General features: G+C 46.2%; 1 protein-coding gene across 1 annotated transcript in view; it reads right to left on the minus strand.

Moving 5' to 3' along the window:
- LOC149327536 (beta-mannosidase-like) overlaps positions 1–16,641 on the minus strand; it is a 201,024-nt gene that overhangs the window by 148,048 nt on the left and 36,335 nt on the right. The window contains exons 6-7 of the mRNA XM_089562649.1: positions 14,120–14,304; positions 13,217–13,364 (exon numbers count right to left, since the gene is read on the minus strand). Of these exons, the coding sequence (XP_089418775.1) occupies positions 13,217–13,364; positions 14,120–14,304 (333 nt within the window). The remainder of the gene's footprint in view (positions 1–13,216; positions 13,365–14,119; positions 14,305–16,641) is intronic.

A 16,641-nucleotide genomic window follows, 5' to 3' on the forward strand; every position in this document is an offset into this window, starting at 1 on the left:
TTGGGCAACAGGGCCGAAGATAAGATGAATATTAAAGAAGCCTAACAAAAATAGATAAAGGTAAATATTCAATATTAGTTAACCAGCTTCCTAGTTAGCACGCCTTAAGTGCATTTCGATGTACTACAACGCTGACAATACTATGTTGAAAAAGAGCTTATATCTGAAATAGCCTATCGTTAATATTCTGCAAAATCTTAGATGAAACACCTTGTATACCAGAATATGGCAGCATCCATCAGCATGTCGATGTAGGCACAGTCACTCTCCCTGAGGCCCTGGGATTTCGGGATAACAAAGGTAAATTGAATGAATCTGTGGCAAAAGTCATCGAAAAGCGTTTGGAAGATTGGTGATGAAAAAGCAGGACAATGACGTAAGGTTCCAAGTTCAGGGTTAAAAGTTGTATTTAAGCAAAAATGCCAAATTTCTGCATAGTTCCCTTCAGTGTGACGGATTGCCCGAAGAAATATAAGGGGGCGGGGTGGGGGGGGAGGAAGCCGAGCATGGATGTTTCAAATATGTTGCCCACTTCTATTTATCCATCCAACCTTGGGAGCCTCGACGCGCGCGCCCCTTGAGAGGGTGGTGCCATTCAGCGAAGGGGTCAACCCCGCCTCCCTACCGGTGGCTGCCATTGAACACACAACTCTTCACAGCTGTAGGCTGGCAGAGAGACGCATGCCGTTTTGGGGGCAAAATACCCGAGTATTTTGTTCCCCATTGCACAAAACACTCGCGCCAAAGGTGAAGAATGCATATTTCTTTCATATGAGCCAAACATCGACTGCTCCGCACCCAAAAAACAATCACAACAGGCAGCAGCCCACTGTAAGTACATCAGTGTACAATGTCAATGAATGCAACTCTTGCGCAAATCTAGTAGTGAATGGCGCACAGATTATTTCGCACTAATATATTTTTCAGCATCATAATTAGCTCGATCCGGCTTCATTCACTTTATAACCTATTTAGACTTTCTTCATATCAACCGGACTTCTCGCTTTCCAGGATATATTGACAGCTTAGTTCTGTTTTTAACGAACCATGATTTCTTTTTTGCTATTTAGACAGAAGAAACCTCATCTAGTACTAAGGAAGCAATTACTCATTTTCATCGCCCCAAGGTCAGCCATACAGCTACAAAGGAAAGCTATGCAGCTTCCCTTCAGGCTTCGTAGATTAAGGAAAATTCCTCCTGCTCCGGGGTTCGAACCCGAGACCACCGCTTCACCCGAGCAGTCGTTCTACCAGCTGATCTAACCGGGACGACTGGCGCTGGTAGGACGAGAATGAATTGTTCAATAACTGAATGTGGTAACAGTGTTTGTTAAATGGTTTGAGGCAATCCTACTAGTTGAAGTCGTTTTAAAATAAGCGAATAATTACTCACTACGACGAATTTTCTGTGCAAGCTGTGTAGATTTTCTTTCTAGTCACGAGGTTCAGCTTGAATGGATGCAAATGAGTAATTCTCTCAACAAAAGTATACTCCTCCTTGAGGGATTACCCTAAAACATGCGTCCATAGTAGTTGTACTGTAACCGCGTTTTCAATTGTACTTTTGCATTGCTTGTTTTGTGGTATCTATATTATTCGGCACTATCGCACTTCCTTTGCTTTTTCCTTCTGTATGTATTTCCCTCTCCTGCTTGGACATACAGCATGTCCGCAGTATACAATAAATAAATAAATAAAAATAAATAAACAACAGCCTGCTGTGTACCAGGTGTTTCCGACTAGATTATAAGCAATTTTCTAAAAGAGTCTTTTAACGGGTAAAAATATTGACACGAGGATTAGAAGTAGAAGTAGAAAGCGATGGCAGCGGGTAGAAGTAGACGACGCTGAAGTGTTGGTCGGTTTCTCTGGTGCCCTCGTTCAGCCGCTGCAGTTTCTTTTCAGTGTAACAACTGTTACACATCTGGTGGAGGTGCGGGGTACGCTTCCCGACCTGCGTACGCCTACGACATAAAGACGGAAATCACACCGGTCCATCAGCGCCCAAGCCGCAGCCTCCGCGGTGAGTCACCTGAGTTCGGGCCTCTTGCCAATCCGACGAGGAAGACGCAGCCTCGACCAACGGTCCCGCCGGAAATGGCCACAGATAGTAGGTGCCCGGCGCCCATCCTCTACCACACGCCGCGAACACCACCATCTTTTCACGGCGACGTGTACGAAGACGCGGAAGACTGGTTAGACACCTTCGAGCGGGTCGCCCGCTACAACGGCTGGAGCGACGACCGCAAGCTCCATAACGTGTATTTTGCGCTCGAGGACTCCGCTAGGACATGGTACGAGAACCACGAGAGCAACCTGTCGAGAGCAACATTTCGTCAAAATCTCCTAGCTACATTCCCCAACGCAGACCGCCGGGAGAAAGCTGAAGCTGTGCTTCGCTCCCGTAACCAGCGGACTAACGAAAGCGTCCGCATGTATGTAGAGGACATGACGCGCCTCTTCAAGCGTGCTGACCCATCCATGGCGGAGGAGACGAAGCTTCGCCACCTCATGCGCGGGGTCAAGCAGGATCTTTTCGCCGGTCTCGTGCGCAGTCCACCGCGTACTGTTGCCGAATTCCTCACGGAAGCGACTACCATGGAGACGACGCTCCTGCAACGAGCCCGGCAATACAATCGGGATGTAAGCACGCTTGGGCCCGCTGTTTCTTCGATGCCGCTAGGGAGTGATGCGGCCGTTTTACGTGACCTAATCAGGTCGATCGTCAGGGAGGAATTACAAGCCCTCCAGCTGCCTCCCAGCGCGCCGTCTGTTACATCGCTGTCTAAGTTGTCCGGGACGAGGTGCGCCTAGCAGCACAGCAGCAACAACTGCCTGAGATCCCAAGACAGACTGAGGTCAGGCCTACCTATGCATCTGTCCTCTGCCGGGCCCCAACGTCAGGCTACGACGTGAATACCGCGACTCACGCAGCGCAGCCGTCTGGTCTTTCTCGTGTGCCTGCTCGACCAGCTTACCAGCGGCCACGGAAGTGTGATGTGTGGCGTGCACCGGACCGGCGGCCCCTTTGCTATCACTGTGGTGAGGCTGAACATCTTTACAGGGCCTGCCCGTACCGCCGAGTGGGTCTGCGTGGTTTCACGCCCGACGACCCTTGCCCCCGGAATGGCGAACGCCCATTCGAAATTGAAGCTCATCTGTCGGCCCGTCAGAGGCCTGGGACATACGGTCGCTACGATCCTAGGTCGTCATCTCCGCTGCGTTACCGTTCCCCAAGCCCTCGCCGAGATGCCGGCTATCCTGAGCGGCGTTCTCCCAGTCCACGTCGGGAAAACTAATTCCAGCGGTCTCCGGAGGCAAGGCCGCTGCTGTCGGGAAAACTGAAGATCCTCCGCCGCCGATATACCGATACGCTGATTCCTCACAAGGGCAGCGTAGCGACAGCATCCGACGCGCTACTTCTGATTTGTGTGTGACGATTGACGGAACTGACACCATCGCTTTACTTGATACTGGTGCTGACTATTCAGTGATGAGCCGCACCCCCGCCCAGGAATTGAGCAAAGTTTTCACACCATGGTTGGGCCCTAGCATTCGCACGGCTGGAGGTCACCTCATTAGCCCGGCCGGAAGGTGCACAGCCCGAGTCGGCATCCGCGGTTTCGTCTGCGTGGGTGAATTCGTCGTCTTGCGCGAGTGTTCGAGAGATTTGATCCTGGGCCTCGACTTTCTACAGGCAAACGGTACTGTGATCGATCTACACAAGGCGCGAGTCACATTTTCGACGAAGCAAGCCGTGGCGCACAGTGACACAGAAGGCCCAGGAGTCAACGCTCTGCGTATAGTCCAAAACGACGTAATGCTGCCACCACGATCCAGTGTGCTGGTGTTAGTGAGGAACGACTCGTTTCACGACTACGAAGGTATTGCGGACAGTCACCCTTCGCTGTTGCTCGAGAAGGGTGTGGCTATCGCGCGCGGTCTTGTCGAACTGAATGACGGCTGTGCGACAGTTTTTCTGATGAATTTCACGAATGAAATTCAGCACCTCGTCAAGACAACGGCCGTCGCCTTCCTCGACGACGTGGATAGGTTGCCGAATCTGTGCCCCGTAGAAGTGAATCTTCACGACGACGCCGCACCAAGTAACGCCCTTCAGAAGGTTAAAATGAACCCGGAGTTGTCACCTCATCAGAAAAACCTCCTGTCGTCGCTGCTACTTGATTTTAAAGATTGCTTCGCGGCGAGCTCCAAGGTCGGACGTACGCCGGTAGCCAAGCATCGCATTGTCACCGATTCGGCCACGCCCTCAGTTTGTCAGCGTCCATACCGCGTTTCGCCCAAAGAGCGTGAAGCTATTCGAACGCAAGTCGATGAAATGCTTGCAGACGATGTTATACAACCGTCAACAAGTCCGTGGACGTCGCCGATGGTCCTGGTGAAAAAGAAAGACAACACGTTGCGGTTCTGTGTTGATTACAGGAAACTGAATAATGTTGCCAAAAAGGACGTATACCCATAGTATTACCAGCGTTGGCGGACACTGGAAAGCAGGTGAATTTTCTTAACTAGTAAGCTGGTTAACTCTATTCTGATAATTAACTTTTTAGCTGCACAATAGGGCTTTGAGACCTGCTCAGTGGTTATGGCGCTCGGCTGCTGACCCGAAAGATGCGGGTTGGTTCCCGACCGCGGCGGTCGAATTTCGATGGAGGCGAAATTCTAGAGGCCCGCGTACTGTGCGATGTCAGTGCATGTTAAAGAACCCCAGGTAATCAAAATTTCCGGAGCCCTTCACTACGGCGTCTCTCATAGCCTGAGTCGCTTTGGGACGTTAAACCACAATGAACCAAACCAAACAATTAGGGTTTTCACTATCGGAGCTAGGGAACTGGTTGCAATTAGAATTCTAGCTGGTCACTAGTAATCGCATATCAGTTTTTAGAATTTATAAAACGCGATTACCCTCGGCGATAAGGCTCGACAAAATTTTGCTGCATCCTGCTAAAATATATGCGCTTTCCAAATGCATGCAAGCAAAGCAATTTTTCCAGCGCACGTAACTAGTCAAAAAGTTAAATTTGCTGATCTCAAAACCACTAAAACCGCTATGAATATTACAAAGGACCGTCTACAAATGTCTGATAGTACTAGGCGCCTGCCTCAAATAGTTAAAGTTAATTTTGAAAAATTATTTAACCAGCTTACTATCTTAAACTATTCATCAGTTTTCTGGTCTCCGCGAACAAGCCATATTTTTAGATCAAGAAACCTATTTTCGAGAATTGCTTAGTCTTTCCTGAATGAGCTGGTATTCGTGTGTGCCATACTTGTTCAGTACCTTTGAATCAATGCTTAGGTAAAACTGCAATAATCAGCTTTCTATATTTTCTTAATTTACGGACACGAGAAATATGTTGAAAAAGGACATCATGGAAATAATGAATGCTCGAGAGACAAATCCCATATTTATTTCAATTTTCACAAAAATAGCATCCACTCAGACATATATTGAATATATTCACCCAGACAAGTGAATTTCTATTCTGCCTATTTTTTCAAAGGGTCTGAAAAAAATTAGGCTGAGGCTTAGCTCTGGTTAAGCCTCGATATTTAATTTCATTTCATTTATTGGTTTTGTTTGGCCAGTACAGAGACTGCAAACAAGGGAGAGCAAGCTAAAGGCGCCTAGTAGCGCCTGACAGAGGCCTGCCCTCCCCATGTAAAAAAAAAGTGGCACTTGGCAATGGTACAAAGTTTCCATAAGTAACAGAAACTAGAACAGCAGCGGATATATTGACAACGAAACAGAGATCAGGCATGCATAGAGCTAAGCACAACAAAACTAAGATCAAAACATAACAAAGACAAAAACTGATTAGGTAAAAACACACCACAACTAGCTATAACAAAAATATTCATGAACAGTTTTCCTAAATCTGACCTCGGACATATTTTGGAGTGACAATTCTGTTAAATATGGATAGGTGTTTAATGTATGAGGAATTATATGAGTTAGTTTTTGGAACCCATAGTTTGTACGGGATTTTGACGCATGGTATTGAGGGTGCCTAAGACTGTATGCTGTTTGGGCAATTAAAGATGTGCTCTCGAAAGTCTGCCAGTTTCCTTTCATAAGGTTTCTGATATAAACAGCAAGCTTCTTGTGGTAAGCCGATATAAAAGCGAAAAGCTTCAGTTAGGCTTGGTTTGACATCATGGATGTCGCAGTTCGCGCACAATGCATTGGGAGCACCACAATAACGGTGGAAGCGTTCGGCCGTCCACACACTGCCTGTGTGGAGGAGGAGACGGAAATCGGCGCGGTTAAAATTCAGGGGGCACTTTGGCTCTTGAAAGTGCTGCAAAGCGAAAGCATTTCCTGGCGCAGTGCTGTTTTATATTTTTCATTTTTATTTCTTTTATTTTTATTTTTGTTTAATTTTTCTTGTTTATTGCTTTTTCTCAATTTATTTTTGATTTATTGTTTTGTTCATTTGTTTATTTTTATGATTTTTGTTTATCTTCCCTGTTTCTTTTCTTTTTTTATTTTTTCTTATTCTCATTTTTATTCCTTTGATTTCATTTCTGAGAGCCATCCATTCCCTAGATGCGCCTTTATTCATGCTCAAATCTTGAGCATTCGTGGCGGAGTGTTAGCGTCTCCGCTTTAAATGCCAAAGGCCCTGGTTCGATTCCCAGCCTCGACGCAGTTTCCTTTTAAGTAGCGCGCGGCTCCATCTAAAGGCCAAACGGCGGCGAGGTGGAGTAGCGCGCGCAGCGGTAGCGGCGGCGCACATGCGCAGTAGCGCGCGGCTCCGGCGAAAGGTCAGGCGACGGAGTCAGCGGCGATGGCTGCGGCCATCTGCGCCACGTGTGACGTCACTCGGTTTCGCGCATGCGCAGAATTGGCAAATCTATGCACCCGCTCACGGTTCGCGGCTTACGCGAAGCTCGGCTCCGACCCTCGTAGTGAAGCTTCTCGCTTCGAAAGCACAAGGAAAGGCTCAAAACAACAGCACCGAACAGAAGACGTCACGCGCCTGACACGAGGAAAGAAGAGCATAAGGTAGAAGGTAAAAGGGTACTTCGTTCAATAGGAAACGATATATCTAATTCAGCTTGAACTCCTATTAAGGTCCCCGCCGAGCTTTAGGAATTATCAGTAGTGTTTATATATTTTTTTTTTCTAGAGAAATCGAGTGACGAAAAACTGCCAGAAAATAAGCCGCCGCTTGGTTCTGAAGACATGGACGTTGTGGCTCTATTGGAGGCCAGAAAAGCATGCGGATCACTGAAGCACATCCAAAAAAGTTGCGGTGTCAGAGACTTGAAGGCAACTAAAAGCGGATTTAAAAACGGTGGTGGAATGGACCGCGCACTCCTCGGGCACTGTTCGATTACAGCAAATAGAGTTGTCAAACAAAAATAATTTCGGTAGTAAAATGAAAATTAAAAAAGTGTCCCAGCCCATGCCACTGGGAATAACGGGCTTAATGGGGCTGTGATGCTGTGAGACTATGCTAGTGAACCTTGTTCCTGATTAAAAGGGCTGACTGAAAAACACCTAAACACGCTCCCATCAGAAGAGTTGGTATTCTGGTGTAGCATTTCGCCGCAACCACCCACATGACAACAGAAATTAACTTCGGGACCTTATACCGCAGCGGCCGCGGGAAACCCCTGCGGTGCTTTTGAAAGCAACTCAGCGATACAAGTTGGAAGTTGCGGAGGCCTCAGTCTCGACATCCGGTCAAAAAGACGACATGTTCCAAGTGTTTTCTAAAGACGCCGAATCCCCAAATAATGAATTGAAAAGGCAATGGAGTGCATTATTGTGCCATATCACTCTCAAGGCAGGAATGAGATGATCAGTGACGAGCTTATAGGAAAATAATGAATAATACCAGTGGCAGCAAATAGCACGGATAGGGGCAGAAAAACCCCCGAATATCCCTTTTTAAGCGCCGTAAGAGAAAGGACGTAAAGAAGCTCGAAGGTGTGCACGAACAAAGCAAAGCACTTGATATTGTGAACCCATATCATGGTATAGTCGAGCAAGGCGAGGTACTACGCAACCTATGCAACAGCGACCATGAAGTGTTTAAATAGCCTTGACTTCAAAATAAAGCGGGGGAATAAGTGCAATAACGAGTCGTTCGTAGGCGCGAAAGTAGAGGAATTCAGGCTCTTGTTCAGGAATAGATATTGGGCATTAAGTGAGGAGGACGACTTTAGGGCTGAAGCAATGAATGACAATATTAAAGACATTATTGGAGACAATAGATTAGAAGTAGGATTAGGGTAGTTAGAAAGGATACTACGAACTATCAAGAACACAAGCAAAGTGATTAAAAGTCTTGTATTTAAAGGGCCGAACTAACAGATATCTAGCCAGCAGAATTGTATAACTGAATCAGCAAGCGTAGCAGGGGGCGGGAGAAAGGAGGACAGATGAGATTAAGAAGTTTGCGGGGATACGGTGGCCGCAGCTGACACAGGACAGGGTTAATTGGAGAGACATGGCAGAGGAGGCCTTTGCCCTGCAGTGGGCGTAGTCAGGCTGATGATGATGGTGAATCAGGAAGTACAACGTAGGTGAAGCAAGTAAATATAATATAAAGGAGATGGATCAAGTTCAGCAGTATGGCGTTGACGTCAAGGCAGAAAATGAAAATTAAGCATGGACTTAATAGAGGTTGGCACATTATGAAATGATGAGAGCGATTTTTTTTAATTCTATAGAAAACAGTATATTTGAAGAATAATTGTAATTCGGTTTTGTATTATCATAACGCTTCTGACAAATACTGATGCACGACCGTTCCGACAAAATGAAAGGTACACATGGAAAAAGCATGTTTTCTTTACTGCTCTACAGGAGACGCTTATGTTCAACCGTAAAGAAAAAATTGTAATAGATCACTTCCAACAGTGCCCAGAAAATGAAAACGGACAGACAGAATCACATGACAAAGCTCTCTGTGGCATCTCTGTCCCTCTGTGTTCATTCATTGCGGGCTGCGCCAAGTGAAGCAAGCGGAACCATCTGTCCCAGCAGTTCGTCTTGAGTTTATCATGATTCTATTTTGCCACTACTCATTACGGAATCGTAACTTGGGCCTAGCAGATACCCTTGAAATTGCTGCTATAAGCCACTATCGTACGGTTACCTTTCGAAGTAACCATTTTTATGTGACAGCAGCGTGGTCATTTTGATGTCGCAGAGATCTGCACAAGATTTTCCTTTTAAGGTGCTCTGCAGAACTTTGCAAATTTAGGTATAAATCATAAATGCACACTCCTTTTTACCTTTAAAACAGCAGAGCTTATTAAAACGACCAAAATGACTCTTGATGTGCCGTTCATTTTAGATGTCTTTCCACTTGATATTTACACGGAAGTAGCTTTAAATTTTACCAGGTGTAAAGTGAACCCACTACTAGTGAACACGTAGTGGAGGCTTCGGAATATCAATTCCCTATGGTTGTTTAACAAGAACCAAAATCTCAGTAAACGAGCGTTTTAACATTTCACAAGCAACGAAATGCTGCTGTCGGGGCTGAGTTAAAGGTTGTGCCTTCTTATTTAGCCGTGGCACATGTGTACACAAATAGCTACAGGCTACACCTTTCTAACGTCCTTAAAACGCTCATAACACCCCTCCCCTCTCCGACGGCCAAAGCCTGAGCAAACAATGCATTGCATATTCGGCGAACGTTTTCCTGCTTCACAGGGAGCATCTTAGCATAAGTTAAGAGCCTCAACGTTTGAGGTAGTAGACGCTGCTTATATAAAGCAAAAAATGATGGCTTATTGGAGTTCCTATTTGTAGGCGATGAGCTGTCAAAAGGTACTTTGGTTTGGGGCAGTTGGTTCATAGCTGTAGTTGATGCCAGGACGGCGCGAAAGCAACAAGCACGAGAGAGGCCCACGAACACAACAGGACAGGCGCCAACTCGCGACTGGCAAAAGGATACGGCAATAAAGTTGGAACATACAATTACGGGGCATGTAAGCACAGTGTGGTGATTTTTCTGTCATACGCATATGCAGCAAGCTGCGGCAAGCCTTAGTGCGCACACACAGCGGTCTGAATGGCGTATTTGGCCACACAAATGACGTGCTGAATTGTGTGTCCATCACGACCAGTACTTCAGAAGCACAGCAGTTGTTTCCTTCTCGTTTTTATGCGAAGCATATTAACGTAGGTTTCGGGCCTTCGCGCGACGCCCGGCGGTGGCCACCATTGACCTTGAGGTGCGATCACATGATGTGACGTCACGTGATGACGTCACATCGGCTGCAGATGGGGCCTCATATCGCGCCGTCGGACTTCGCCCGGTGGAGCAACACCCGGTGGAGGCCTCCACGCTTCGGTTCGCTCCGTCGCGCGCGACGCGGCGGCGGCGCCACCATCGCTGCATCACGTGATATGTGACGTCACGCCAGGGATGAGGCGGCGCGCGCCCGCCGTCGCGTCAGTCTCTGTGCCCGCAACCGCGCCAGCGTCTTTGGGCCGGGCATGTATGCGGTCAAGATGCCTCCAAACGCTAAGGACGCTAATACTAAGAATGCAAAACGAAGGCTGCTTCGCATCCACTGGGGCTTAACCTTGATAAGCCTCCAACTTTTTTTTTCTACCGATAAGCTTGTCTTATTTCGGCCAATTGGCAGCTGCGCATTACTGCCTACTGAAAACAAGTATAAAAGACCGTGGTTCTCTTTGTTTTTTGTTTCTGGCGGACAGCGGTGAGAGGGAATTTCGCTGAGTGTCACCGATAGTTACACAGCATCGCGCACGCTCCTAAACATATGGCAACGCTATGAAACTGCGTGTATTTGTTCAACTCTAACAATTACAACTCACATTAGACACGGATTGAAGCTCGTAGTACTTCTTTATCTATTTGCACAGCTGCCGGCCGCTCCAGTTGCACGAAGCCTGTTTTCTCGCCCAAAAGAGCCTATCCGCTTCGTCACGAGCAGCGGCGGCGTTCTTAGTGGCCTTAGACGACATCCTGCGCTACGGAAATCGAGTACTGTTGCAGTCGAGGTCTTCTCGTGCGATTATTCCTGGGCTGCTGTGCTGCGGTTGTCCCCCTTTAGTTGGTTGGTTTGGTTGGTTTATTGAGGTTTAACGCCAAAAGGCAACTTAGGCTATGAGGGACGCCGTAGTGAATGTCTCCCGAAATTTTAACCGCCTGGGGTTTTTTCACGTGCACTGACATCGCGCAGCACACGGGCCTCTAGAATTTCACCTCCATCGAAATTCGGCTGCCGCGGCCGGGACCGAACCCGCGTCTTTCGGGTCAGCAGCCGAGCGCCGTAACCACTGAGCCATCGCGGCGGGGTTGTCCCCCGTTAGTCTCTTTCTCAGGAGTTAGTCCGCTGAGTTTGCGCACGGCATTCATTTAGGCAAGAGAAGTGCCGTGTGCAAATTTAGGGATTAACGGGGGATTTTGAGGACTGAAGTTGTCTTCGCACCCCACTTGGGCCGGTTTTTTTCTTGGAGTGTATGCCTAGTTTATTGTTATCCGCTTATTAAGATTCCTTATGTCGGCTACCTTGCGCTTCTTTATGTAACCTTGACAGCTCTGCTAGTTATATTCTTTCCACAGCGTTACGCTTTCATGCTTAGGCGTTTCTTAATAAGATCTTTCGTGTCCTGAGATAGCTTGCCGCAATCGTGAATAACGATCTTACCGCCCACTTTTACGGCGCAATCCGTAATGATAGCCAAGAGATTATTTCTCATTGTTTGAACTTAAGATTGTCTTCCTTAGTCAAAGCCGTATATCTGTTCTGCAGCAGAGTCTTGAATTCCTCTACTTTCCCCCTTACCGCTAACTCCTTAATGGGCTTCTTTTTCACTAGTTTCTTCCGTTTGCTCTTCAAATGTTGACTAATTGAAGAGCTGACCATTCTGCGGTCGACACAATGCACCTTTCCGAATACCTCCACATCCTGCACGATTCCAGGGTGAGCGCACAGTATGAAGTCTATTTCATTTTTAGTCTCACCATTGGGGCTCTTACATCTCCACTTCCTGTTCTGTCGTTTCCGGAAGATGGTACTCATGATCCGTAAAATTATTCCTATCTGAGAACTCTACTAATAAGTCTCCCCTGTTATTCCTAGTACCTAGGCATGAGTCCACTACAGCCTAGTCTCGAGTCTGCTTCTTGCCTACATTCGCATTGAAATTGCCAACTGTACAGTGTACTGTAATTTTACTTTGGTCATTGCTGATTCCAGTTCCTAATAGGCGCATTCAACCATCTCGTCATCAGGGCTGGGTGTAGGCGCGTAGGCCTGCACCACCTTCAGCTTCTAGCACTTATTCAGCCTAATTACGATAGCAGCCAGCCTCTCATTAATACTGTAAAGCTCCTCTATGTTGCCAGCTTATACTGACTGATGTGAAATCCCACCAGTGTCCTCTTCTCGTGCTAGAGTGGCTCACTACGAAATCTAAGCATTCGATTGTGTTTATTTTCGGCACAGCAAAAAACGAGGTGTTTCTGTATTTATGGTTCACTAAAACATCCCAAAATGAAATGGGCTCAATCTGCTTTATCCTCACTAATCCTCCTTAAACGTTATAGCCTAGCATTTTAAGGCGAAAGCCATTAATGCATCATACTGTCCTGACCAAGGAATGTTAGCAAATGTGTCGGCGTTTCGGCGTCACTACTTAAAAAAGCAACTGTGTCGAGGCTGGGAATCGAACAAGGGCCTTTGGCATTTGAAGCGGAGACGGTACCACTCCGCCACGAAGGTTCAGGGTTTGAGCATGAATAAAGGCGCGTCTAGTGAATGCATGGGTTATAAAAAAATAAAAATACAAACAAGAAAAGAAAAAAATGAAAAAGGAAAACAAAGCAAGGAACGAAAATAAAAAACAAATTGAAATTAAGAAAGGAACGAAAAATGAAAAACATTAAATAAAAAATGAAAAATAAAAGCAATATATAAAAGAACACTGCGCCAGGAAACGCTTTCGCCTTGCAGCGCTTTAGAGAGCCAAAGTGCCCTCTAATTTTTCTTGACTGTTGAGTCTTGGGGAGTTGCGTGCTAAGCTAAATTTTCTCGGAGCCAATAACTACAATCAACACGCGTTCTCTTCTGAGGGAATTTCTGCTGGAATTCCTGCCTTGTCGGCTATCGCTCTGTGCTGGAAGAAAGCATTTTCATTCTTTTGTCGCCGCTTTTTGTAGATCTCTCTATTACCCGGCCATAAAAGGGCACTTACGCACAGCATCTTCGTTCAGCTCCACCGTCCTAAATCCTATGGTGGATACTTTCGACGATGTTTCGCCATTCACTTGGAAGGTCACGCTCAAGCTGTACAACTTTTGAGGACCATAACCTGATGGCCACCAAGGAGTAACGCTTAAATGCTGAAACGATAGCCACAACACTGATTATATTTGGGCGAAGCATTCAACTCTCATGGATGACTAAGATGAGAAATGGCTGTGCTGCATAAATCTGAAAGCCGGACTTTTATGTCGCAGGTTTTCGCAGTAAACGACCACTCGCGTGCATTTTCTTACAACGCACCGAAATGCATAGAACCAAAGATAAAATTCTGGACTTTCATAACGCATACATCTTCAATGCGACCACGTGACCATAAAAGAGAATAAAATTTGCGGTTTCTTCTGGTAACATACAAAGAAAGAGCGACAACGCGCGAAATAACTGCTTTAAATATTCTTTTTTTCCGAGGACAATTACTGATTGGAATAAACTTAATAGCGAGACTGTTAATCAAAATTCTTTACTTCTGTTTGAAAAGTGCCTGTAAATGTTGTGAATTTGTGTGTGTTTATATGCTTGTATTTTGTTTTGTCCCACCCTGCTATGATCTGTACAAGATCGCAGTATCTATAAATAAATAAATAAATAAATAAAATAAAACAACAAAGCATCTGTATAGGACTCTTCACACAGAGAGCAGAAAAAACATTGGCCGAACGTGCCTAAGCACCACTGAAATAATCAACCGCACAAGAGGGAAGTAGGTTTATAAGGAGTAAACGGTGCCCCTGTGTCTACAAAATGTACACTGGCATGATGCTTACAAAGATCAAGCCTCAGTGGCTTCATCTTTCGCAATATTTCATAAAAATATTTCATAATCACCACTTACTTCAGGCAACTCGAAGGAAAAGTGCATTCTGGCTTCCTCTTTTGCAGACGATACAAGAACATCTTGTTCAGTGAAAATAACTTCTCCTTCCAGAGTAATCCAAACATTTGCGCCCTGCGCCTCCGTTAAAGATGAATCGAAGAAGGTGGTAATGTTTAAATTCCATGTCAGGCTCTCCCACCGACCTGAAAAAAAAGAGCGCTATTTGTTTTTGGCATTGTGTCTTGTGTGCAGAAGCTTTCACGAAACGCTGTATCATCTACAACTACAAAAGAGGCCTTAAACATAGAAGCAGCTTCCAGTTTTCTTTTCTTTTTAGAAATCTGATCCAATATACATGTTTTTGTTCAACATTTTCGACGCAAAATGGAAATAAAGCAGCAAGACCAATATTTTAACAGGCCTATTATCTCAGTGAACAATGATAATCTCTTTAAAATGAAGTGTTCTGTTCGTCTCTTTGGAGTGTCTGCAGCACCTATATAAATTTTATGGATGAGATCAAGTGTAATAATAGTCTCATGGCACAAAATCATTCTGTCGACGTCCACGGCTCCGACTATGAAGCAGACCACGCGGCAACCTCCGCCTGTGCACCCTCTTCAACTGGCGATCAAAAAACGAACAAAAAACGCGATCGAGAACTACGAGCGCCTTCACTGTCGTTCAGAGGGAAGGAGAGCGCCCAAGTCCTCCCCCTTGCCACTTTTTCCTTCCCATTCGTTCAGAGGATATCTCATGGGCCCAACTGTGTAGCATTCTCACAGGCCTTCAGGTGCAACCGGTAGTTCTCGTCTCGAAAGAACGACGCTAACGCCGCCTACAACCCAGTGGAATTTTGCAGCCCAGTTTAATACCCGAAACTGCCATTGCTAGCTTTGCCTCCCGCGGCTGGCAGCCCCAAGAACTTGCGAGTTTCGCAGAACTTAACAGCAAGGCTTTCGGCAGTTTGCCTGCAGCTTAGCTCCCGACGCCTAAGAAATGCTGCCTGCTGACTTAGCCACGTTCGATGCTGCATATTCCGAATTCTATGTCGCCAGAAGATTGCGCCTGTCATGCAATATGCGGAACAGTAGACTGGGCTTGTTGACTTGCCATATAGCGCTTAACAGACACGGACACACAGGGAGAAGCACAGTACGGGCGCTAACTTACAATTGAACTTTATTGCATGAAACCAGGTAGTATAAGCTCTTTCTTAACAGAGAAGAGGAAATAGAAACCTTTGAAATAAGGAAGCACGCAAAAAGCGTTATCGTCGAACACCATTTATCTCACATGTGAAAAGAATGCAATCTATCCTATTCCGTTGAAATGCGGCCGGAAGTACATAGGCCAGACAGGCAGATGCCTCAACGATAGATGCGAGATTACAACAATGATGTCAGGAATGGCGTCAAAGGGCATCTTGCTGGCCGCATCAACTCAAAAGAAAAAGAGGGAAAAACAAAGAGGTGTCCTGGTTATTATCCAGATTTCAAAAGCTCTGTTGTCATTGATTGCCACAAAGATTAGCTTACTAGGGAAATAATAGAGGCGTTCAATATACATTCGCAAAAAGAAGATACGCGCGTCAGTGCTGCCTCGGTGTTTCTATCTGACAAGGAACTGCTTTTCATGTCTGCTAATCCGTAAATGGTGTTTGACGATAACGCTTTTTGAGTGCTTCCTTATTTCAAAGGTTTTTATTTCCTCTCAAGGGCGTCCGCAGAACTTTTTCCAGTGGGGGACACCCGATGTCCGAGGATGGGGGCGGCGGTAGGTTAGCACCAGAAAGGAACTAATGCATAAATAATATCCGTAATTCCAGGGGGGAGATGGGGAAGGGCAACCGCTTTTCTTTGTCCCCCTTTCCGGACGCCCATGCTTCCTCTTCTCTGTTAAGAAAAAGCTTATATTGCCTGGTTTCACGCAATAAACTTCAGTTGTGTGTTAGCGCCCGTTCTGTGTGTCTTTCTGAGCGTTCGTGTCTGTTCAGCGCTATGTGGCAAGTGAACTGTCACCAACTCGCTCAAGCTTCCACCCTGGGCTTGTTGGTTTTTCACTCTCAAGTAGCAGCGCATAACGCAGGCGGGATCACGAGACGAGATGGCCACACAGCGAGCGCTGTGCGTCCACTCGTTCTCGCATTCTCGTCTCGTACTGACGTCTACGTTCTGCCCTGCTACTTGAGAATGCATTATCCGAGGTCCGCGAACAGCTAGTCACTCGCTTTGCCTTCAAAACCTTCTTCACTGTTTCGCTTCTGCGAGAATAATGCCTACAGTTCTTGTCATCGTAAGTAGCGCCGACAGCCTTGTCGTGTAGACTAAATTGCCTACATAAACATCGTAAGACATTTCAAGCTAGCAATTCACCGCACCCCTCCTGGTTGTGGTTCAGAATTTCTCAGCCCGGACTAAGCCTCTGATGATATAATATATTCCTCATGTTGTCGTGACATCAGTTTGTCCCTATATTTGTTCAACCTCGGTAATTGATACATCACTAGTTAATGAATAATAATGATAAAGTACAAGAGG

Source organism: Amblyomma mixtum, chromosome 10, assembly GCF_055824585.1.
Source record: "Amblyomma mixtum isolate Tamu chromosome 10, ASM5582458v1, whole genome shotgun sequence".
Lineage (NCBI taxonomy): Eukaryota > Metazoa > Arthropoda > Arachnida > Ixodida > Ixodidae > Amblyomma > Amblyomma mixtum.